We start from the raw sequence: 26,422 nt of genomic DNA, 5'->3' as shown, positions 1-26,422 counted from the left end.
ATGCCAGTCTTCCCTGTCCACTACCTCCGGGAGTTTGCTCAGAGTCATGTCCATTGAGTTGGTGATGCTATCTATTATCTCATCTTCTGTCGCTTTCTTCTTCTTTTGCCCTCAATCTTTCCCAACATCAGGATCTTTTCCAATGACAGGCTCTTTGCATTAAGTGGCTGAAGTACTGGAGTTTCAACTTCAGTATCAGTCCTTCCAATGAATATTCAGGATTGACTTCCTTTAGGATTGACTGGTCATAAGTACTCATTTTTATATCATTATCTTGTTCTTTTTTTCTTTTTATAGGTTTTCTAAGCACTTAAAACCCATAAATATGCTTACTTTAAAATTTCTTTCTACTTTTTTTTTCTTTTCTGTGATTCCAGATGTATATTTTTCCTATGTGTGAGTCTTGTCTGCTTTCTACTTTCATGTATGCAACAACATTTTCAGTGGTAAACTTCCTAGGGAGTCTTGTGCAAACTCCAAGCACTGGACGAATGTGGGACAGTTTTGTAGTCACCTCTCTGGTCAACTTTTTCATCAGTTCTACCTGGAGTTCTTCCAAATAGCTCAGGTGGTATATAATTGAGTTGCACACAAGTATAGGACTAAGATCTCAATCTCTTATGGGTCATAGGTCTTTTGCCTATGAACTCAAGAGCCATTGCTCAGGGAGAAGTGATTTCAGAGATTTTAAGATGCTATACTTATTTTGCTGCCAGTTTATACTAGGAGCTCAGATACAGTCTTCACTGCATGTGAGGATTGAAGTCTTGATCATTTTATTTTTTACTTGTTTTTATTGTAACATAATTGCTTTACCATATTGTGCTGGTTTCTGCCATACATCAACATGAATCAGTCACCGGCATACACATGTCCCCTCCCTCTTGAACCTCCCTCCCACCTCGCACCCCATCCCACCCCTCCAGGCTGTCACAGAGCACCAGGTTGAACTCCCTGTGTCATACCGCAAATTCCCACTGGCTATCTATTTTACATAGGGTAATGTATAGGTTTCCATGCTATTCTCTCAATTCATACCGATTTCTCCCTCCCACACTGTGTCAACAAGTCTATTCACTATGTCTGTATCTCCATTTTTGCCCTTCAAATAGGTTAATCAGAACCATCTTTCTAGATTACATACATATACATTAATATACAATATTTGTCTTTCTCTTTCTTACTCCACTCTGTACAATAGGCTCTAGGTTCATCCACCTCATTAGTACTGACTCAAATGTGTTCTTTTTTAAAGCTAACATTCCATTGTATATTTGTACCATAGTTTCCATATCCATTCATCTGTCGGTGGACATCTAGGTTGCTTCTATGTCTTAGCTATTGTAAAAAATGTTGCAATGAACATTGGAGTACATGTGTCTCTTTCAATTATAGTATTCTCTGGGTATATGCCCATTAGTGGGATTGCCAGATCATATGGTAGTTCTACTCCTAGTTTTTTAAGGAATCTCCATACTGTTCTCCATAGTGATTGCATCAATTTACGTTCCCACCAACAGTGCAGAAGTGTTCCCTCTCCTCACATCCTCTCCAGCATTTATTGTTTGTAGATTTTTTAATGACAGACATTCTGACTGGTGTGGGGTGATACCTCATTGTAGTTTTGATTTGCATTTCTCTAATAATGAGTGATGTTGAGCATATTTTCATTTTTGCATGTTGCATTAAAAATTCAAGTCACTAAGGCACATACCTTATTCTCCCAGAGGCAACATGGTTTAACTCTTGCTAATAGCTATGACTTTGGGATTATTATTAATGCTATTATTAGTTTTTATTTCTGGCATCTGGATATGTTCCTTTCTTGCTTTACAGCCCGCTTTTAATTATTTAAAATACATTAACCAGCATTACTATGTGTTCAAAGTAAGAGCAAGAGCTTCTGCTCTATTAAATCTGTCCTTTAACCCAGAAGTCTGGCTCTTCTATTCCCTCAGCCTGCTTCTTTTTGAGTTTCTAACTATAGCCATTGCCCCTGAAAGCGGATAGTTTATACTGGACCACAAATGATATGCTAGCAAACAGTTTATGGATTCACTGCTTTGGGGCCAGTCTGTGTTACTGAGCTGACTCAAAGAACAACTCAAATCAGCTTCTTTTAGTAGAGGTGCTAAGCTGGGACTTGGAAAAGTAATAGGCCTGGTAGGTACTATTATTAACATATTTTGTATAGTCTAATGTAAAACTCTACTACAATCTACTACTGAAATGAGTAGATTGGATATCACTTAAGAAATGAGTCTCACATAATAGATGGGCTTAGTCACTCAGTCATATCTGACTCTTTGTGACCCCATGGACTGTAGCCCACCAGGCTCCTTTGTCCATGGGGATTCTCCAGGCAAGAATACTGGAGTGGCTTGCCATGCCCTCTTCCAGGGGATCTTCCCTACTGAGAGATCAAACCCAGGTCTCCTGCATTGCAGGTGGATTCTTTACCATCTGAGCCACCAGGGAAGCCCCATATAATAGATATGCAATAGATATGATAGATATGAGTGAGTATGCAATAGATATAATAGAGTAAGTACATCAGTGAATGAATGGTCTATGTTTTCATATAAGCTCTGTGGTCTTTTGATTTGAGCAAGAACTTCTCTGTTCCTCAACTTTAAAATAGTGAAAATAAAATTGACTCTGCCTAATTCACAGGTTGTACAAGAGCAGAATCATAAGGAGGCAGAGTATGTGGAAATATTTTGAAACTGTGAAATGCTATATAAATGTGACTTATTGCTACTGCTATGGACAGGGAGGCCTGGCGCACTGCGATTCATAGGGTCACAGGGAGTCGGACATGACTGAGCTACTGAACTGAACTGGACTGATTGTCATAATATAAGAGAAAGTTGCATTTGGATTCATAAGGCCATTTATGTAGTCTTATTATAGTCTGTGATCTGTAATGACAAAATAATAAAGCTTATTAATCATCAAGCCATTCTTGATTGTATTTCATTGAAATAATATGTCATTGGTGTCAAAAATAAAGAAACAACCATAAGAATCACATTGATTGAAATGTGAGGAGACAGCCCGCTTTGTGAAGAAAACTTAGTCTTTGGAACCGGATTTCTTTGGTCTTCAAGTACTAGTTCTGCCACTTGATGGTTGTTGGATCTTGAGTAAGTTACTTTTTCTGAATCTTGGTTATATAACTTTTGGAATGGGGATAATTATACAAGTTTCTTATTGTTGTAGGAATGCCACAATGTAGGTCAGTGAGGGTAGGTAGACCCCACTGCCCTTCCTCTCCTCTCTCCAGCAAGTACCCTGCTGTTCGCCAATACAATCCTTAGGGCAAATTTTAAAGTTAGAGAGATTAAAAAGGTCTATATTGTTGGAAGAAGATACTTTTTTTTTTTTTTTAAAGGAAAGCACTCTTCATAAGCATGACTAAAAGTACATAGCTGTGACTTTTTTGGGTACAGTTTTATCAGTGTAAGCCATCATAAATGTGTTTCAAGAGAAGGTCACTATCTACTGGTAATTAAGATTTATAGCCAATCACTATGGTCTGTTTCATGCAATTAATGTAATTCTCTGAATAACGCTGGATGCACGTATGTAGCCTAGGATTTTCCAGATGGGGTAATGTGTAGTGTGTTATGGACATGACATTGACTATGGTTCTGTTATGCTCCTGAGGAAAAACACTGTGTTTTTTAAAATTTTCTCTCCTTTAGTTCTTCAAAAGATAATATTTTTCACAAAAATAGTTAACATGATATATCTTTGATCTGTTCTTTAAAATTAGAAAGTAACTATGAAATGTATTTGGGGAAGTTCTCTCTGTGCCTTTTATGTGTAATATTTCTCTGCTTTGTTCTGGGTTGTTGCTGAATTAATAATAATTAATTATTATTAATTAGTAATAATTATCAATTAATATTTGATTAGTTACTTGTTTTATAGCTCTGAATAAAAAAATTGAAACTCCCGAATAAAATATGTTAAAAACTGTTCCTAGTGTAAACAGGTTGATAAAATGCAATAGGAAGCAGACTTCTTTGAAATACTTTGATTTTAAACTTTTCTTTGTTTCCCTCAAGGGCAGGTTTTGTCTCAGACTATGTGACTCATATTGAATATGGGCACTGTCATAATTGAATGAACCTTTAATTGTAGACTTTAGGTGGCTTTCACAAGGAAGAAGAATTTCTCCTTAATTAAATATCTTTGGCTAATTATCTCTGCATTAATGACCTGACTGCTATTATTCATCGAGTGGGAATCATAAGTAAAGGGTTAGAGCTGCAGAGAAGTCCTAGACAAGGTCTTTTTTCCCCACTGTCTAAGACAATCGCTGTTTCTCTTCTGGGTCCTAGAAGGCCTTTTAATTACTGGGAGCTTGAGCTTTGATTATTGGACACAAGACTTCTGACAAAACATCATGTTAAATCATGGCATTAGTCATGGTTTTTTAATTTACCTTAAGAAAAAAAAAAAAAAGAAAATTTATTGGTTCCCATGATTGAAAAATCCAGGGATTAAAAAAATACTTTCAATTCAATTCAGTTCAGTCACTCAGTTGTGTCCGACTCTTTGCAACCCCATGAATTGCAGAACACCAGGCCTCCCTGTCCATCATCAACTCCCAGAGTTCACTCAAACTCACGTCCATCGAATCGGTGATGCCATCCAGCCATCTCATCCTCTGTAGCCCCCTTCTCCTCCTGCCCCCAATCCCTCCCAGCATCAGAGTCTTTTCCAATGAGTCAACTCTTCGCATGAGGTGGCCAAAGTACTGGAGTTTCAGCTTTAGCATCAGTCCTTCCAAAGAACACCCAGGACCAATCTCCTTTAGAATGGACTGGTTGGATCTCCTTGCAGTCCAAGGGACTCTCAAGAGTCTTCTCCAACACCACAGTTCAAAAAGCATCAATTCTTTGGCGCTCAGCTTTCTTCACAGTCCAACTCTCACATCCATACATGACCACTGGAAAAACCATAGCCTTGACTAGACAGACCTTTGTTGGCAAAGTAATGTCTCTGCTTTTGAATATGCTATCTAGGTTGGTCATAACTTTCCTTCCAAGGAGTAAGCATCTTTAGATATTCCTGAATCCAGGGACTCAAAATAGGACTTCAGGAGTCATTCCCTCTCTATCTCTTGGCTCCTCTGTTGGTTTTATCCAAGTAATTTCTTCTTGCAAAGCAAGGCAGGTTGGTCATAGCAGCTCCTTTTCTCTCAGGAACCCCACCAGAAGATTATATTTCTTTCTGAAAATTCTTCTGGTAAGCCCATTTTAATTTCTTTGGATTGATTTGGACCATGTGGCTTTTGTAAACTATGGAGGTCAAGGAAATATGACTCATTGAGTGGGTTTAAGTCATATACCCTCTTCTGAATCTAATCCTAGCTATAAAACAAGGATTGAGAAAAGGAAAGAGTTGAATACCCTAAAAAAATCAGAATTTTATTACTGTGAATTGGGAGAATGGATTTTGAGATGTAAAATTTTTTCTCGTCATTGTGCATTTGCCACGATATGATATTTGTGTTGAGCCTGAAATAATGAATGAAGAAAATTCTGTAAGGTGAACAAATAGTTTTTAGAAGATAGAGTACTGGGCATTGGAAGCAGAGGGATGAGAAAGACATAGGGATAATTAAAGAATGTGGTAGTTTGGAGAAATAAGAATAGGTTGCTGTTATGGCTAAATGTCATACTAATACTAACCACCTCCATGCAGTGTCACTTTTGAGAGGGACAGGGCATGTGAGACACTAGGCATCCTTAGGACAAAAAATTTAAAAACTATACTATACAAACTTAGGTTGATGTATACAATGGAATATTACTCAGCCATAAAAGAATAAAATAATGCCATTTACAGCAACATGAATGAACCCAGAGGTTGTCATACTGAGTGAAGTCAGACAGAGGACAAGTACCATGAAATTGCTTATATGTGGAATCTTAAAAAAAATACAAAAAATTTAATTATAAAACAGAATTAGATTCAGAGATGCAGAAAACAATCTATGGTTACCAAGGGTGGATAGTAAGAGGGATACATTGAGACACTAGGATTGACATATTTATACTACTATACATAAAAAAGATAACTAATAAAGACCTACTGTATAGCGCAGGGAACTCTACTCAGTACTCTGTAATGACTTAAATGGGAAAATAATCTAAACAACAGTGGATATATGTATATGTGTAACTGGTGCACTTTGTTGTATACCTGAAACTAACACAACATTGCAAATCAACTATACTCCAATAAAAATTTCAAAAGAACAATGTTAAGTTGAAATCAAAAAGTTAATGTTCAATAGTAACTGAGGGTGGCTTGATTATTACTTGACAATGGCTTATAAAGTGCCTATCATGTGGGACAGCTTGGAGATTATGGAGAAACTAGGCAAATGACAGTAATCATGCTTTCAAGTGAACTGTTACTAAGAAATGTTAGGAAATGTTACTGGGGCACTGTTGAATATGTAACAAATCATTACATACAAGACAGGAAGTAAAGGGCCTAGTTCTTGTCTCTCACAGGAACATTAACACAGGTCGAGGGAGAGCCCCACTGGGACAACCCTGAGGGATGGGATGGGAAGGGAGGTGGGAGGGGCGTTCAGGATGGGGGGCACATGTCCACCCATGGCTGATTCATGTGAACGTATGGCAAAAACCACTACAATATAGTAAAGTAACTAGCCTCCAATTAAAATAAATAAATAAATTTACCAAAAAAAAAAAAAAAGAGAGAGAGAGAGAGAGCCCCAGAATTGTTCAGGTTCCTAACAAGAACTTTGAATCCTTCTCATCACCTTTTTGGCCTAAAAGTATTGGGACAAACCTCCTTATATTCTTTTCTGTTTGTATCAGTTATGTCCACAAAAGACTCTCTGGTTATCTCAAGATTGCTAAACTTCCCTCTTCATAGGTTTTTCTTATATTCTCCTCCCCACTCCCACCCCACAAGCAACCTGATCCCACCTCCATTCCATTTATCTGCTGGAATTCATCAGACCAAGTTAATCATAGGTGACACATGACTCTAAGGCTCCAAGATGACTTTCATCTTCTGCATTATAATCCATACATGGTTCTGGTCTTCCCCATTTCTGACCTAATTCCTTTCCTTTCTTCAAACACTATATCACTTTCACCAAGGCCTCTGAAAGTCATGGTCAGTAATTGGCAGAATTTCTGGTAGCCTTTATCTCTTTTCTGTAAATGACCTTCTTTTCTTACTCTAACAGAAGCTGGTTTGCCTCAAAGACACTGTTTCTTCTCTAGCCTTTTCAGGTAATGGCTATTTTCTTCCCATACCCCTTATACAACTGGACTGGCAGTAAATTGTATACTCCTTGCTCTTTGTGCTGCTTCTAGATGACTGTCCTCACTCCTCCATAAAATCATCCAGCTTTGAATTTCATGTTTACCACCCAGATTGCCTCCTAAATATTTGCAATCATATATCAACCCCTGATCTCTCCCTCGCATTGTAATTTTAACAGCTAAATCACTGTCACTCTTTCAATCAGTTCAGTTCAGTTCAGTTGCTCAGTCGTGTCCGACTCTGCGACTCCATGAATTGCAGCATGCCAAGCCTCCCTGTCCATCACCAACTCCCAGAGTTCACTCAAACTCATGTCCATCGAGTCGGTGATGCCGTCCAGCCATCTCATCCTCTGTCGTCACCTTTTCCTCCTGCCCCCAATCCCTCCCAGCATCAGAGTCTTTTCCAATGAGCCAACTCTTTGCATGAGGTGGCCAAAGTACTGGAGTTTCAGCTTTAGCATCATTCCCTCCAATAGTACTGCCTTAATTGTTGTGATTCAAATAGTCACATAGAGTATATTTTCAATACTTTAGCCTCTCAGTCCTTGATCTCCTCCCGACTAGTGACCCTATATTCAATCTACCTCACTCCTTCACTGACACTAAATTACCTTTAATGTCATGAGGCTGCATAATTTAAAATTCTCATATTTTCAGTTTTAAGACCCACTCTCTGTCATTGCCTATCTTTCTATGTCTCTTGACCTAGTACTCTTATTTTAAAATTGCTTGACCTTACCAAGATCTCCAATCTATTTATCTTACCACATTTTCCTATCCCTAAACTCTCTCATGTCCTCACTGTAATTCTTATATGGCTTAAATTCCCCAGTCAGTTGACATAATTATGTCTTTGCTGGCTTTATCCACCCCCATTCTAGTCAAATCCATCTCTCCACCTACTTACCACCTGCAAATTTATAGACAGATGTGGTAGAAATAAATACACATTCATGATGACTGATGCCATACCAATTTCATGACCATCATCCTCTAGTAGACTTTTATTGCTCCCAAGAATTAATAGTATATTGCCTAGGAGTATTCACTTTTTATTTTCCATGATAACTATTTCACTTCTGGCCCACTTGTCCTAAATTTTTCTTCTCTTATTCTTACTCTAGACTGATTATCTTTATAATTTTTTCATTTAGAAAGCAATAGAAGAGAGCCAGAAAAGACAATTCTCAAATTCCCAGCACTATATCTACCTGCCCACCCAGCAGCAACCTCCTGTCCCTCTGAATCTTATGCTATTTAAGGAAACCCCTCCATTTGTGCACTACTGCCAATTCACAGTTTATTCATCCAACACTTTTCTCCTCTCTGTCCTTCATCTTTAACTATCCCCTTTCTGCTTGTTTACCTGTCCGTGTACAACTAATTATGGATGAGGAAAAACACACAAGTAAGTATGCTGAATGGTCTCAGGTAAAAACCAGGACTACCATTATAAAGTGAGGCTTTATCATTTTAATCAGCATGGAGGACACAGCAACAAAGCACTCCTTGATGCCACTTATACCTCAAGAAATTCCACTTCTCTGTTCTTAAAGTAAAATCCATTAAGAATTATTTTACTTTCTGTACCTAGTGCTGTTTCCTCTCTGTCTTGAACCCATTCAGAGCAGGTTTTTTCTCCCACCACTCCACAAAATGCTTCTTATCAAGCTCATCAACATTCTCTAGTTGCTAAATTTGATGGTCAATTCTCATCCTCATCTCACTTGATCCAGCCTCAGCATTTGACTTACGAATCATTTCCTTCACTGTGAAGTACTTTCTTCATTCGACTTCCAGGGCTCTACATTTTGTGTGTTTTTTCTTTGCTTTTTCTTTACAAGCTTCCTGCTGGTTACTTCTCATCATGATGAACTTCCATCACTGGGATTCCTTAGAAATCTTTTGGCTGGACCTTTTCTTTTTCCGGTACATCCACCTCTTTCTAATATATTCAAATTGAAATAATATTTGCATTTCAATATGATTATGCCAATATGCATAGCAGAAAAACAAAGGGGAACTAAAGAGCTTCTTGATGAATGTGAAAGAGGAGGGTGAAAAAACTGGCTTAAAAATCAACATTCAAACATGATTTTCTGAAAAAAAAAATCAACATTCAAAAAGCAAAGATCATGGCAAATAGATAGGGGAAAAAAAATGGAAACAATGACAGATTTTATTTTCTTGGGTTCCAAAATCACTGCAGATGGTGACTGTAGCCATGAAATTAAAAGACGCTTGCTCCTTGGAAGGGAAGCTACGACAAACCTAGACAGCATATTAAAAAGTAGAGACATCACTTTGCTGACAAAGGTCCATGTAGTCAAAGCTACAGTTTTTCCATTAGTGATATACAGATATGAAAGCTGGACCATAAAGAAGGTTGAGCACTAAATAATTGATGCTTTTGAATTGTGGTGTTGGAGAAGACTTTTGAGAGTCCCTTGGACAGCAAGGAGATCAAACCAGTCAATCCTAAAGGAAATCAACATTGAATATTTATTGGAAGTACTGATGCTGAAGTTGAAGTTCCAATACTTTGCCAACTTGATTGGAGGAGACCATTCATTGGAAAAGACCTTGATGCTGGAAATGATTGAGGGCAGAAGGAGAAGGGGGCAGCAGAGAATATGATGGTTGGATGGCATCACCAACTCAATGGACATGAGTTTGAACATCCCTGGGAGATAGTGAGGGCAGGGAAGCCTGGTGTGTTGCAGTTCATGGGGTCGCAAAGAATTAGACACGACATAGAGACTGAACAACAACAATGAATACATCCTGTTTAGTCCTTTGTCTTGAATGGCAAGTTCCCAGCACTAAGCTGACTCCTAAGCATCATCACATTGAAGTCTGAAGCATTTTGAATTTTTAACAAACAAACAAACTGACTTTCTAATCTTGCCCCTCTGTCAAAGCTGCCACTCTATTTTTCAGTTGCTTGGGCCAAAACTGTGAATTTAAATTTAGTTCCATTCATAGTTTAATATCCCTCTTCTAATAGGTCAGAAAATTCTGTCAACTTAACTTTTAAATTGCAAAGCTTGCAACCACTTCTCATTGCCTCCTTGCTAACATACTGACCCAATCCTCATTATCTCTCACTTAGTATATTGCCATTCTTGTTCCCCTATAATTTATCCTTCACAAAATGTCCTGATAAGATGTAAAATATATCATGTCACCCTTCTATTCAGATCCCTCCAAATGATTCCAGATCTGAATATCTTTGTATGTTCCCTAGATCCTGTTTATGTTCAAAGTGGGCTGAACTTATTAGATTTCATCTACAAGATTCTTTGATCTCTAGATTCTGGTTGGATCCAGCAATGAGAGGAACTAACTAGAAATTTGTGGGAAGAGGAGAGTGAGGTCTAGGTAATCCTCCTGTTTCTGTATGGTCAACAAATGTTGGCTGTTTCCCTCTACTGAAAACCACAGTTGCAGTGTAGCAGCCCACTCCTCACAGACACTCCTGGTGTCTTATAATTACTCTTTCTCATTGCCATCTTAGCCTAGGGAAGTAATGCTGCTCATTGTTGCTAGTACTGTGGTAGTACTCTTATTAAGCTTATTTAACATGTTGCCTACATTTGTAAATTTAAAATTTATTAAAGTATATTTATTTTCCTCAATTTATATATGTCATCTGTTTCCTGTTGAAACTATAGAGAAAGCTTTTGCTGTTCTACTTGGAGTAAACTGATAGGAACTTACAATGATCTACAAAGACACACGTTATTGTCAAATTACTCTAGTGCCCCTGACTTCATTCCCTGTTCTCCCAGGTAGTCTTCATACTCCATGTGCAAACCACAGTACTTGTTCTTTTTTTTTTTTTGACATTTTATGCCAGGAAAAATGCCAACAGTCTCAGATATGCAGATGATACTACTCTAATGGCACAAAGTAAAGACAAACTAAAAAACCTCATGATGAGGGTGCAAGAGGAGAGTGAAAAAACTGGTTTAAAACTCAAAATTCAAAAAACTAAGGTAATGGCATTCAGTCCTATAACTTCATGGCAAATAGGAGGGGAAAGAGTGGAAACAGACAGATGTTTATTTTCTTGGGCTCCAAAATCACTGTAGATAGTGACTGGAAGTCATGAAATTAAAAGATACTTGCTCCTTGGAAGGAAAGTTGTGACAAACTTAGACAGTGTATTAAAAAACAGGGAAATCACTTTACTAACAAAGGCCTATATAGTCAAAGCTATGGTTTTTCCAGTAGTCATGTATAAATATGAGAGTTCAACCATAAAGAAAGCTGAGTGCTTTCAAATTTCAAATTGATTCTTGCAAATTGTGGTGCTGGAGAACACTTTTGAGAGTTCAAAGGATTGAAAGGCGATCAAACCATTCAATCCTAAAGGAAATCAAGCCTGAATACTCATTGGAAAGACTGATGCTGAAACTGAAGCTCCAATACTTTGGTCAGCTGATGTGAAGAGCTGACTTTTTAAAATTAATTAATTTATTTTAATTGGAGGCTAATTACTTTACAATATTGTAGTGGTTTTGCCATACATTGACATGAATCAGCCATGGGTGTACATGTGTCTCCCATCTTGAACCCTTTTCCCAACTCCCTCCACATCCCATCCCTCTGGCTTGTCCCAGTGCACCAGCTTTGAGTGCCCTGTTTCATGCATCGAATTTGGACTGGTCATCTATTTCACATATGGTAATATACATGTTTCAAAGCTATTCTCTCAAATCATCCCACCTTCAACTTTTCCTACAGAGTCCCAAAGTCTGTTCTTTACATCTGTGTCTCTTTTGCTATCTCACATACAGGGTCATCATTACCATCTTTCTAAATTCCATATATATGCATTAATATACTGTATTGGTGTTTTTCTTTCTGACTTACTTCACTCTATATAATAGGCTCCAATTTCATCACCTCATTAGAACTGATTCAATTGTGTTCTTAATAGCTGAGTAATATTCCATTGTGTGTAAGTACCACAGCTGTCTTTTTTAAAAATACCCTGATGCTGGGAAAGATTGAGTGCAGGAGGAAAAGAGGGTAACAGAGGATGAGATGGTTGGATGACATCACTGACTTAATGCACATGAGTTTGAGCAAACTTCAGGTGACAGTGAAGAACAAGGAAGCCTGGCATGCTGAATTCCATGGGGTTGCAAAGAGTTGGACTTGTCTTAATGACTGAACAACAACAAAACATGGCCTTTATACTTGCTAGTAAATCCATTCACTCCTCCACCTCTCTTATGTCTCCACTCAAAAGCCACCTTCTCTGTGGGGCCTTTCTATGAACATTATTTAAAATGAAAAGTTCCCTCCCAATACTTCTTGTCCCATGTGTCTGATTTATCTAAATCCATAAAACTTACTCTGTATCTTAATTACTTATTAACACTTTACTTTTTTCCTGTTTCCTACCACTAGGATGTAAGCCTAAAAGAGAGAAAGAAATTTAATCTGTTTTGTTCACTGCTGTGTTTTGAGTTTTTACAAAAGTACTGGGCACAGAGTCAGTCCAGTTCAGTCGCTCAGTTGTGTCCAACTCTCTGCGACCCCATGAACCACAGCACACCAGGCCTCCCTGTCCATCACCAACTCCTGGAGTTCACCCAAATCCATGTCCATTGAGTCGGTGATGCCATCCAACCATTTCATCCTCTGTCGTCCCCTTCTCCTCTTGCCCTCAATCTTTCCCAGCATCAGGGTCTTCTCAAGTGAGTCAGCTCTTCGCATCAGGTGGCCAAAGTACTAGAGTTTCAGCTTCAACATCAGTCCTTCCAATGAACACCCAGGACTGATCTCCTTTAGGGTGGACTGGTTTGATCTCCTTGCAGTCCAAGGGACTCTCAAGAGTATTCTCCACCTAGTTCAAGTAGATCCTCAATATTATTGAATGAGTAAATTAATGGAAAAAAGTGGGAAAAATACAATGAGAGATTTGATAGGAAAGAAAATATTTTCTGCTAATGATATCAGAAAAGTGATATTTGAACTGTAACCTTGAGAGTAGACATGGGAGATGAGTAGAAGGGTCTTGGGGAATTAACAATCTGAACAAAGTCACACTGATGGAAAAGTATTCAAGAAACATTGTCTCTCAGTTGGACTGGAGTGTTGACTACATACGCAAAAGCAGAAAAATGTAAGTTGCTGAAGATAAGCTCAGAATAAAGAATGGAGTATCCCAAGTGCAGAGCAAAGCAAACCAAAACAAGTTTCATTTTGTGGAAAATGAGATGCAGATTCTTTGGGACTTGACACGTCATGGTCTAAGTTATATCCTAGAAAGACTGATTTGGTGGTGGTATCCACAAGAGTTTAAATAGGGGGAACTAGAATCACTGAAAGAAACTGGAAAAGCGATTATAAGAAGTGATGAGTCCTGAACCACAGTAGAGATCATAAACACAGAAAGGAGGGCTGTAAGATGTATTAAGAGTTTATTGACCCCTAGAGTAAACAAATACATTATACAGGGTGTTTGGAAGAACTGATCTCTTAATTACCAATTAACCCTGAATCAAATAGTACTTTATTAATTTTTTTACAATATCACCTGAATTTTGAAACAATAAGCAGGTTTAATTTTTTTCTTCTTGAATTCATTAGCAAAAAATACTCTACAGTACATCGTAGGTAGTGATTATTTACCACAGCTTAGTGTCCTGTCGTTTTGGATTTATTTAACAGCAAGATCACAAATAGAACAGCTGCTGATGAGCACGATGCTGATTCCAGCATCAGCTGTGACTGCAGATAGTGTGAAACAGGGACAGGAGTCCTTAATGTAGGGGTGGCAACCAGGACAGGCATGGTGCAGCTGGGCCTCTTCTCACCCATACTAGGTCATGGGTCATCTGTCATCAAGCAATGACAAGGGCAAAATTTAATGAAGTTGGATGTGGTGTTGGGACCCCCAGGATTCCAATATTGAAATTCATCTTACAAGTGATGAACAAAATCCTAAAATGCTATCTTTTATAGAACACTGCATCTGTAATGGAGTGGAGATGGAAGTAAGAAAGAGGCATGGCTTTATTACTTTGTACTCAATGATACTGGTCATAATTAATTTATTTAACAAAACATGAATGGAAAATGTTATGTTCTCATTTTGTTGTTAAATTAAATTAGAGATTCAATAGATAGTTTCTGTCCACAGACACTTAGAGGATAGTAGGTGAAAGAGAAATACAATAAAGTATCATTCAGTAACAGAAGTCTTATGAACAATACGGTCACAGAGCAGGAATATCCAACTCTATCTGGGAATTTCATAGGTTTAAAAACATTTGAGCTGAAGTTGAAGCATTGTGTTGTGTGAACTCTCTTACATGGGGGAGGAAAAGAGCAGGCATTCCAACAGAAGTAACATTAGCAAAGGTATATAGAGCATGAAAATCCATGGCATGTTCAGAAAAGAGTACTTGGTCTGTATGTAGCTCAAATTCTTAGAATTCCTGGGGAAAAGAGAAAAATTTTGAAAGACTTTTGGGAAATAGATGAACAAGGGTTGATGAACAGTTGACTCAGGTTGAGAGGGGAAGAGAGATCTCAGATCTGTTTTCATCTTGTGCAACTCAACTAGCATTTAATGTACTTATGATGAATCAGTTCCTTAGACATCTGACTTTGGATTACAGCTCAGAAGGAATCATGGATTATACCTTGAAACAAAGAGAAAAGTCTTGCTTCATTATTATACCAGCTCCTAGAATATCTGAGTTAGAAAGACACATCATGATGCTTGAATTGTATTGATGGGGAAACTATGACATAGTTGGTGCTTTGCTCAGGGTCTCATAGTAAAAGAATTATAGTGTGAATTAGAACTCAGATCTTCTAACTCCATAGATGTTACTGTTTATATACTGTGTAGTTTCAGAAGTAGTCTCCATTTATTTTTTGGCATGGTGAAATATATGAACATATATCACAATAAAAAGGTCACTTGGAATTTCTTTGGGTAAAAGACAAGAGTATAAAGCTGTTAGGAAGCAAGACGGTAACTTTTTTTTTCAATCTAATTTACAAAGTGGTGACCTTGGAATTTGACATTAAAATCAGTTTAGAGAAGTTGGAGGCATCAGAGTTGAACTATGAGGAGGCTCCATATAAACTTAATGTATCTTCTCAAAGCTACTGGTACCAGGCAGTGACAGAAAACAGATAAGGGAGAACAGAAAGAAGTAAGCTGTTTAGCTTTACAAGTGAGGAATGCATGTTACAGGAATTAGGTCTAAATAAAGCACAGTTCATGATTCCTTGAGAAGAAAACTTGTACCTTTTAAATATTCTTCCAATTATAACTAGACTTGGATGCTGGTGTATATGTATGTGAGAGAGGAGGGGGTTATTTAAGCATTACTATATAAACCAAGGGCTTCCCAGTGACTCCGTGGTAAAGAATCCACCTGCAATGCAGGAGATGTGGGTTTGATCCCTAGGTAGGGAAGATCCTCAGGAGAAGGAAATGGCAACCCACTCTAGTATTCTTGCCTGGGAAATTCCATTGACAGAGGAGTCTGGTGGGCTACACTCTATGGGGTTGTAAAGAGTCGGGCACGACTGAGTGACTAAACAATGACAAAGTAAACCAAAGAAGCATAAAATGTCTAGTCCAGCTCCATCCATTTATGGGGTTGGGGGGCTTAGAAGTCTGAGATACAGGGGATCAATAACTTGATTATTAATATATAATCATTTCAGTTCAGAGCTAAGACTAGAACCTGGGTTACTTCAAAGAGAGCAATTACCTACTCATCCTTCCTTTTGCAGCAGCTGCTTTTTGAAATAAACTGTCACTTTCGATCTCTTTAGAAGCAAGCCCAGAATAAAAGTTCTATTTTTGGACTCAACTCCAGACCAAGAATATGGCTAACCAGCTCCACTTACCTCATCCATCTGCAGTTTTCAGAGTCTGCTTGCTTCTTTGTGGAGTAGAACAGAAAGAGGGGAGGGGAAGGAAAAGAGAGAAAGAAGAGAGAGATCGAGAGACAGAAACAGAAAGAGAGACAGAGATACCAGGACTACAGATGATATCATTCTTCTCTGGCTTACAGTCTTTCACTAAACAGAAGAAATGTCCTAGCCAGAACAAGTTAGTTAGCTCTCATTTGAGTTGTGGTGCCAGCGGGTTAGCTTATTGGCTTAGGGATGAAGTTAGGAAGGCTAATGACCAATCACTTTCCTTTTCTGAACTTCAATTTATTTAACTGAAAAAGTTTTTTTTCTATGTTACAGGACTGGCTCTAAAATATGTTGACAGATTCTTTGATCCTGCCTTCAAGAGCTAAATTCCCCTCTTCTTGAGTTTGGGCTGGACGTTGGGACTCATTTCTAACCAATAGACTATTGCAGAGATAATGATACATCACTTTGGAGACTGGGTCATAGATGATACTGAGACTCTCTCTGCCTCTCTCTCTGGAATCTCTTCCTCTGGTGTAAGCCAGCTGATGTGGCATATGGATACTAAGTCACCCTACGACCCTACAGGGAGGTCTATATGGCAAGGGACTGAGGCCTCCTACAAACACCCATGTGCCTGCACTTGGAAGTGGATCCTTTATCCTCAGTGAAGCCTACAGATGACCACAGCCCTGGACACACTCTGACAGTAACCTTAGGAGTAACTCTGATTAGGAACCACCCAGCTAAGCCTCTCCCAAATTCCTAACCCACAAAGAGATGTAATCAGTAGGTGTTGTTTCAAGCTTCTATGGGGAATTCATTATATGGCAATGCAAAACAAATAGAGCTATTTTTTTACTTCTTACTTTTTCAGAAATTGATTTTTTTTTGTAATCTTCAGTGTTTAGAGTCATATGAAATTGTATTGTCTATTCTCTAACTTTTAGGTATGAAAGATTATAATTACTCTATGTACTGTGGTAAGTACCCCAGAATTTAGTAGACTAAGGAGCTTCATTTGGACCTCTTCATTTGCTCAACTTTCTTCTATAATATCATTGTCATCTTCATCCCACTATCAAGCACATGTGCTGTGCTTAGTCACTTCAGCCATGTCTGACTCTATGCAACCCGATGGTCTGTAGCCCACCAAGGCTCCTCTGTTCATGGAATTTTCCAGGCAAGAGTACTGGAATTGGTTGCCATGCCCTCCTCCACAGAATCTTCCCAACTCAGGGACTGAACCCACATCTCTTACTTCTCCTGCATTGGTAGAGGGGTTCTTTACCACTAACACCATCTGGGAAGCCCAAGAAAATAGTTTCCACATTTTACAGCTTCACATTTATTATATAAGTTTACCTTTATGACAATCCAATGAGGTAGATATTATATTGCTCTTATTTTATATATGAGGAAATTAAAAACATGAGAGCAAAAGTGTTTGCTTGAAAATCACACAGTTTATAGGAGAATTGTTACTCCAATTCAGGTCTTCTGACTCCTATCTAGTATTTTTTCCACTATATCAAGAGCCCATATGATGGAAGTAACCATTCAACTTTATTCCTTAATACCTGACATCCACTCCACATTTTAGCTTTCAAGTATGATATTTGGGGAATTTTATATATCATCTGTCCCTTTTTTATTACTGGGGTTTGTGAAAAAATGAATGGGTTCATTTATTCTTTTTTTTTCTCCTGACACTTCTTAAAAGTCATCAAATTGTTTTGCTTATAGCCAAGTTACTACACCTTCAACACTTTCCTGTTCTAGATGACAGATCACATGTTCTGGCCTTCTTTGTCTATGCACTTAAGTAATTACATTGGTGATTTTTATAATGTTATCATCTGCATTGGTTTTCCTCATATATTATGTAATTTCATATTAAGATATAAGAATAAAAGACTCAAATCTTAATATGTGGGAATGAGTTTTAAGTTTTTCATTTTAAGGGAAAAAATTGTCTAGTGTATCAGGATTTTTTAACCTCTTTACGCCAAATTTGTAATATGTCACTATTGATTTTTCATTGAAATATTTGCAAATATTGTACGGACAACTTGAGGCAGTTATCCTTTACAAGATTTTATATATATATATGTGTGTGTGTGTGTGTGTGTGTGTGTGTGTGTATAAATCATTTTTGTAGATGTATCAGTCTGGAGTAAGCTCAGTTTTTAAAAAGATGTTCAATTCTGGTTAAGAACCATTGTCCAAGGTATGTTTCAAAATATGACACCAAATTACAAATTGTGCTTGGTGCCCAGTTGCTTCAGTTATATCCCACTCTTGTGATCTCATGGACTGTGACCCATTAGGCTCCTTTGTCCATGGGATTTCCCATGCAAGAATACTGGAGTGGGTTGCCATTTCCTTCTCCGGGGGGTCTTCCTGACATGGGGATTCAAACGTATGTCTCCTGCACTGCAGGCAGATTCTTTACTGACTGAGCTACCAGGGAAGCCCAAATTATAAATTATTCACAAGCATATGACAGTTTTAGACAATAGAAAAGCAGTAAGTTGTTATGTATACCTTTGTGTCTTAAATGAAAAATACATCAAAGATTGTATCTTGAGGTTTTTTTTTTCAATATGGCAATAGTGTTAATGGTCTTATTACCTGAAGTAGGATAAAAATAGCTCATGATCTGAGTTCAGTTTATTTTGAATCTTTTTGCTTCCTTTCCATGCACCCATTTCAAAGAACATTCTTTCCATTTAAATATTTTTAAGTGTTTTTAAGTTGTCCCAAATAAAAAACTTGTAAATTATTCTCTGAAGATTTGGAATGTGTCAATAGTGTCCTCACCTCACTAGGGCATAAAACCTCTTCTTTGTTCAATATTATAACGTATAACCAAATTATATATATATATGTGTATATATATATATATACACACATATACACACACACCTATACATGTATAACAATCACTTCAGTGTACAGCAGAAATTAACAAAACATTGTAAACCAAGTATGGTGGTAGTGGTTTAGTCACTGATTAATGTCCGAGTCTTGTGATTCCATGGACTGTAGCCCACCAGACTACTCTGTCCATGGGATTTCCCAGGCAAGAATACTGGAGTGGGTTGTGATTTCCTTCTCCAAGGGATCTTCCTGACCCAGGAATCGAACCCATGGCTCCTGATTGCAGATGCTTCACCAGGGAGCCACCCAGGAAGCCTAAAACCAACTACGTTTAAATGTAGGAAAAAAGTTTCTTAAGCATCAATCTTTACCACTCCCAAAATAGCACTTTTTTATGATAAAATGCTATTTCACGATATTAGAAGAGTCATATAAACATTCAGATTTTAGTACAGAGAATCCAAATCATAGAGCAGATGCCTAGATAATAGTAGACTTCATAAAGTACACATTAGCATTAGTCTCTTCCTTCATCTGAGCTTTAACATGTTCAGCTTGAATTCCCTATTTAGCTTTTCAGATAAATGAATAAGTGATGCTTTCTAATGACTGTGTTACATGCTCTGCTGTGTTCTAAATGTCTTTAATTCTTCTGAGGGTTCCTGAATATTCAAAAATGAAATGGCTCATTGGCAGATAGTTTGAGCATCACATTCTTAGAGAACTAACTGAATGGAAATTAACCAAATACAGAAACTTAAAATTTTTCAATTTTTAAGAATGCTTCCCCTTAATTAGAAGCTATATTTATTGTGCATTTCTTCAGTAATTTTTCTTTGGGGAACATTTAAATGCAAGGTCTACACTTTTCTGTACACTGTTTTTTTTTTTTTTCTCCAACAGCAATCTGACTTGACAGGTTGGCAACCTGAGGTAGGGTGTTGGCAGCAAAGTCCTTTTATTCCTTCATTACCAAAGTATGTGACATATCTCAGTTTGTAGGTCTCTTGGCTCTTCAGGCAATCTCAGTATCCCATTCTTAGACACAGATAATGTTATGTGTTTTCCAAGCTCTAGTTCATTCTTCTTTCCAGGAACACAGGAAGACTGCATTTTCCAGCCTTCTCTATGACTAGATCAGTATGTGTAGCTAGTTCTGGCCAATGAATTAAGAAAGTACCAAGTATGATAATTAGTCTGAAATATAGAATAACAGGCTGCCACACATTTCAGGTTGCAATGCTAAAGAAAGTAAGCCTTTATGCCTGGACAAGTAGCATATATAATAAATGTCTTGTTATATGAAGCTATTAAAATGTTGAGGTTATTTGTTAGCACAGCATTGCTTATGTGATTCTGATAATTATATATTATAAGCTACAGCAATCCTATCAGATTCCAAATGTCAGTGTTTGATGTTTTGTACATTAGAAATATATTCCATTAGCTACTCATTTATTCAAATGTCTCCTCATGCTGAGGCAACTCTAAGGGTTAAACTTGCCCTATATTTTCATCTATAGCCTGTAAACACCTATAGCTTGTTAAAAGGATGATTCGTAGTCCTCCTTGGCTGGAGAAAATCAGAGCCTACAAGGGTAAAAGAGGTGTTAAAGAGAGATAAAAATTACTGTTTCTTAAGCTTTTTTGTAAATCAGAATCACCTGGGAAGTTTATTCTGAGTGCAAATCTGCTCCACTCAAGAGATCCTCATATTGCATAGGATCAAGAAATATGCATTTTAATATGAAACCAAAATTGACTCTCATGTGGATATATCTAGGAATACACTTTAAGGAACTTTAGAGTAGACTCTAATAGAGGCTATCTCCTTTTATAGCCTGAGTAGTATAAACATATGATGGGGTTTGAAAGAATTATCATAGGTAGTTGTTTGATGCATAGAATACTTTATTTGATTATCAAGGGCCTAGACAATGTCCAGTATTTAATAAACCAGTCTCTCTGGAGTAGGGGCTTCACCTGAGATCTTCACCTGTAAGATGCCCTTCCCCAAACAATTTTTAGACACAAAGGTTTGAAAGAAGTGCCATAGGGATTGTTTGTCCTTCTGCACACATCTTTATGATTAGTTCAATTTATTATTCATAACTTTTTCAAAAACATTAGTTTAGTAACATTAGTTTACTAACTACCTCAGATCTTCACACAGGAAGTAAATATATTATTACCAGAGATTTTACTAATTATAAGAAGAAGTACTTGTAACTCATGGTGTAAATGATAGTTCCTAAAATATTATATTCTATTTTCAAGATGAACAGTGAACATATTTTTATTTTCCATAAAGAAAAATACAAATTATCTATTTGGAGAGAAAATTATAATACGATCATAGATTCTAAAAAACAAAATTATTCTACTTTTTAATAGTTAAATGTTATAATATTTTAAAGTGAAATTATATAAACCATAATATGAGAAGGTCAGTTGTCACACCACATACTTGATATGACATTTAATTTGCTGTGTATGGGTTAATATTAACTGCCTTTTTGATTGGAATGTATAACAGTTCAAGTTAAATAGTTCTAATTAGGTGGCTTTGTAAGAGGAATACTTCCACTTGAGTCTTACAAGAGTAGTCCTACAATCGGCACTGGGTCAGTGGTCAGAAGCCCAGATTAGAAGCCCAACTCTTGCTAATTGATTGAGTGTCATTAGGAAAGTCACTTAATCTGGATAATATGTTCCTGTTCTGTACTGCTTTTGTGTTAAAAAATGATGTAATAAAATCAATTTGTAAGCCATAAATAATTATGCAAATGGAGTGGTTTCACTATGGATATAAAATTGGCCAACAATTATTGAGCACTTACAATGTGCCAGACACTGTGATATGAACCTACATGAGTTATACAATTTAATACTCACAAAGTCCAATAAGTTTAATAATATTATCTCCGTTTTAGCTCACAGGAGATGGAGACCCTTAGAGCCCATGGTAAAACACAGGAGAGAAGGGGGTCTCATATTTATCTCTACTTAACTTGAAACTTATTCCTGAAAAGGAAATATTCCTGTGTAAGTGAAATCCATTTAACCAACAGCCATATCAATTGAGTCAGGAATCTGCATGACCCATGAGGAAATATTTTCCTCCTTATTCACCCCACTGAAATGTCTTGTACTGAACACTACATTCAAGTGTACCATGTTGGGTCAGGAAATAATCATATAACCTCCTTGCTTTTCTCCATACAGTACAAGTATGGTCTATGATCTGTCCGAACATCTTTTAGATTTTGGCTATATGCCAAAAATCATAACATTTTATTGGTTACATTGTGCTTATATTGTCAATGGATATTGATACTGACCAAAACTGAGCTTTTGAGATTATCCAGCTACACATTCATAGTAAGAGTTCATGTTTAATTTTTCATGCCTCTGCCACTAGTCTTTTCAATTATTTTCTTCACTTAGGAAATAATTTATAAATGACAAAAGTAATCTATCAGTTTTCCCAAACATATTTTATGGTTTGAAACACTGTGCTAATAAGGAATAAGACTGATTACAGATAACAGCATTCTCTCCCTACTTGGGATTTGGAGCAACTTACATTAGCCACTATTTAACAGATTTAGAGAGAAACTACCATCTGTTTTCCAAGTGAAGATTCCTGAACATACATCAAGAATGGATTAATCTCTTTAAGAAGGCCTGCAATGTAGAACGTGAGTTGCACACTGTCATTTACTGCTGGGTGTTCAGGTGGGGTGGCCTGTCCTTTCCTAACTGTAAGTTTCTTGTTGAGTCCTATTTACTCTGGAGAGCCCTATTCCCTCATCTTATTTCTGCATGAAAAGGATCTAATCGCTTCTTGTTTCAACAGAGAGTTCTATATTTCTTTCCAAGGGGAGGAGTGGGATGAAAACTCTGGTTTCTTTCTCCGGCCCTCGTTCATTATTAAAAACCGAGAAAGGCTGACATGCACTGGGCCATAGCTCATGAGGAGTCACGTTTGTGTGCTGAAGTGAGTGCTAATGTCTGGTACCACCTTTGCCTCCTTTTACTTTGCTCCTGTTCATAAGCAGTAGATTGTGCTTCTAATTTTCTTACAGTAAAACCACCATGCAGGGACCCTTTACCAGACTAGATGGAAGACACGCTATTTCCAGCTTTTTCTCCTTAATGGAGTGTTGGGTCAGTTCAGCCCTATTCTGAGTGTCTGGATGTCTTCAGTTTGGGGAGGGAATAAATGTTTTCCATTATTTCCTTAGGGCCAGTCTGTGTTCTTCAGTCTCAATATCACCAGGGTTATTTGGATACCCATTCGACACATGCTTTTTGAGTGAATACTTTAGCTCTGAAATTACAAATTAGTGGCCCTTTGGGTGAATATGTGCTCATGTGTTTAGGTTGTTTCTTTTTTTTTTAAAGTTGTTTCATAATTGACAGATTACTTAAAAATCTGGACTTTGAGATTCACTTGAAAAATGACACTCTTTCAACACTGGGGCTTAATCATTGACAGGAATCAAATGAAACAGAGTGAAGGATGGCCCTTTTAAAAGAAATATATACTTCACCTCCAGGCTTAATTATCTCTATTTTCTCCCTGACTTGGAAATCAAATGCTATGTGCCTTTTATGATTGTATTAAAATATTTAAAGAGATATTTATCTCTATCTATGTCCATATACACATGAGTACTAGAGGGAGAACATTGTATTATACTTATATGTGGCCCTCTTTTCTCCTTTTTCTTACATTTTGACCCTTGTAGGCACTTGAATGACTATCCTCAGAATCCCAAATGAGAAGAAGGGATTGATGGACCAAACTCTACCCTAACCCCTAACCATACTATATTTTTCAGCTGTCATTTCTAAAATTATAAGGATATTTTTGTATAGCTCTTCATTTCCTTTGAGACATTTTCTCATTCTCTTTTGGCCCTTTCCTAGATCATTCCTAGAAAGAAACTAAAGACACATCTCAGCTTTCCTAGTACCCAAACCAAATCTCAAATTACTTAAAGAGAATAGTCTTCAGATATGAATGTAAAAGCCATAAACAAGTAGAAGGGAAAGAGAGAGGTAAAAATTTGTTAGTACAAATGAAATCACATAAAAATATAACTTTATTGATGCTAACAACTTTAGGCAGTTTAGAGAACACTAGTTTACAGTGAGACAGAACACTATGTATCCCTGTGTGGGAGTACTTGGTTCTTCCTGGGAAAATGTTCTGTAGGTTTCCCATTGAGCCTGTTCCTACAGCTTCCACCAAAATTGAAACTGACTTCATTCCATGATGCTCCCTCGAGATGCACATACCCTGTTAAGTGTCATAGCCCAAGTACACCTGACTGACTTATAGTATGAGGTTGGTCAACAAACTCAAAGGAAACACTGAAATTCTTTGCTCTGTTTAAAACCATGGGGTAAGAGAGAGGATCAAACTTTAGGCAACTTGCACATACTGACCTTCTAGGGCCCAAGAAGAGTGTGCTCTTCTGAGACCATTAGAGGCAATAAATCTGGATTCAGGTCCTTCAGGTCTTTTGTCTCCTAGAAATAAATAGTTTTTAAAAATCAATAAAGGGGACACAACCTGATAGTCCATTAGATGATAAAAATGTCAATTATTCCCATAGGTTCATGACACATAATGGGCTGGTAGAAATAGCAGCCACCACCCACCACACAGTAATTATAGGATATAAAAGTCATTGTTATTGGATAAATCCGTGAAATGGTGAAGAGCAAGGGCTGAAATCTGGGGAGCAGGGGGTTCCAATCTGGTGCCATTTTGTATCCATTGAGTTTCTGACTCTTGGGGAACAGGCTTACAGAGGTGTGTCTCCCACTGGGGCTGGGTATGGATCTCTGCCCGGCTCTTGCTCCTAAGCTGACTCTCTCCTTCACAGTAGGTGACACAGCACCGGCAGGCTGCAGAGGGCTTCCCTCTGTGCTTGGACATCGTGTCTGGGCCCGGAGAAGCGCCTGCAGCTCTCCCTGAGCTCTGGAGTTCTGGGGGCTCTTTCAAACGACTTTTCCTCCTTTGAACGTGGTCCAGACTGATGTCAGACTGGGAAGAGCAGCTCTCATTCCAGCCAGAGCTGGCACTCAGACTTCTCAGTGGAAGAGCCAGTCTCAAGGCCTTCCAGAATTTAGAGCCAGAATGTTTGGACTTTTCTCCCTTCCAGCTCACAAAAGATACAGACTCCTTCAGCTGTAGGATGCTTGGGTGTGGCTGCTCAAGGGGACGATACTCAACCACAATGAGCTTGGTGGCAATGGAGTTCTGGCACATGACACCCAGTTTGAACTCTAGCATGCTGATGCTCTTTTCTGTCACATAATCTGGGCTCAGCACAACAATCATCCTCCGGCTCCTTTGAATGAAGTCAAAAACTGCTTCCACTGTATCTATAGGAAAATGAAAGATAGGACAATGCCTAGTGAAAACATAAAAGTTTCAGTTCACTGTTGACAGTCTTAGGGAGGACAGGCAATGAACACTTGAGAATACAAGATCGAAGTGTTAAATAATCTACCCCAGTAAGGAATCTCATTTACACTATTCTTATTGTTGCAGTGTCTGCTACCTTCAAGGATGAGGAAGTAACCACCTCTAAAAGCAGCTAATTTCAGCTCTACTTGTAAATAATTTCTCGTTTTGAAAAGTTGTTTCCTTGTACTGTAGTGGTCTTAGATCTAATATTTTAAAATACTTTAAGTATTTCATAATTATTGTGATCTCATTGTATTTTTTTCCTCATCTCTAGATTAAATAACTTCATGAATTTTATATCTTATTCTCCATATGAATTGGTAACAAGTCTCTTCCCTTTTTTTATTGATTTTTTTTCTTAATACAATTCAGTTTATGTATATATATATGTCACCTAAGGGTATTATCATGAACAGGACTGAACATAATGCTCCAGACACAGTCTTATCAGCAAAGATCTACAGGGCATTACTAGCTCCTAGGATCCACACAGTTATAGCTCTTGATACTTAAAATTTTTGGACATATCAGAGAGTTCATAGTATTGACTGTGATGTCAACCAAAATTCCCTTTCTTTTTCTCTGTATGTCAAGAATTGGTCTGAATAACAATTAAAGAGGCAACAACAATGACAACAATAACTGGTAAAAATCGGCCAATTAGACTTCTCATCAAGCATTCAATTCCAATAGTTTTTGTGGTGAATTTGGGCAAAACCTAACAAAAGCTTCTTGAGATAAACTCCATGCTAAACTCATTGTGAGATTTAGGAGCTTAAACAGATTTTCTGAAGGAAATTCCAAACTTGTAAATTGC

At 37.6% G+C, this 26,422-nt stretch overlaps 1 protein-coding gene across 4 annotated transcripts in view; it reads right to left on the bottom strand.

The window, feature by feature from the left end:
- Nucleotides 1-13,834: 13,834 nt before the first annotated feature.
- Nucleotides 13,835-26,422, bottom strand: part of IL1RAP (interleukin 1 receptor accessory protein) — a 155,509-nt gene continuing 142,921 nt past the window's right edge. For 2 of the 4 annotated variants that reach the window (XM_086319500.1, XM_086319506.1), the window contains exon 11: nucleotides 24,212-25,520. In XM_086319500.1, coding sequence (XP_086175626.1) covers nucleotides 24,802-25,520 — 719 coding nt within the window. In that variant the 3' untranslated portion in view covers nucleotides 24,212-24,801. Of the gene's footprint in view, nucleotides 14,786-24,211; nucleotides 25,521-26,422 lie in introns of those variants that run through there. The other 2 variants (XR_015133952.1, XM_086319518.1) reach the window with 2 other exon arrangements.

Source organism: Bos grunniens, chromosome 1 (assembly GCF_055505025.1).
Source record: "Bos grunniens cultivar Pamir isolate PY7600 chromosome 1, Bosgru_T2T1.0, whole genome shotgun sequence".
Taxonomy (NCBI): domain Eukaryota; kingdom Metazoa; phylum Chordata; class Mammalia; order Artiodactyla; family Bovidae; genus Bos; species Bos grunniens.
Note: the sequence above shows the minus strand (reverse complement) of the source record. Positions and strands in the feature narration are given on the sequence as shown.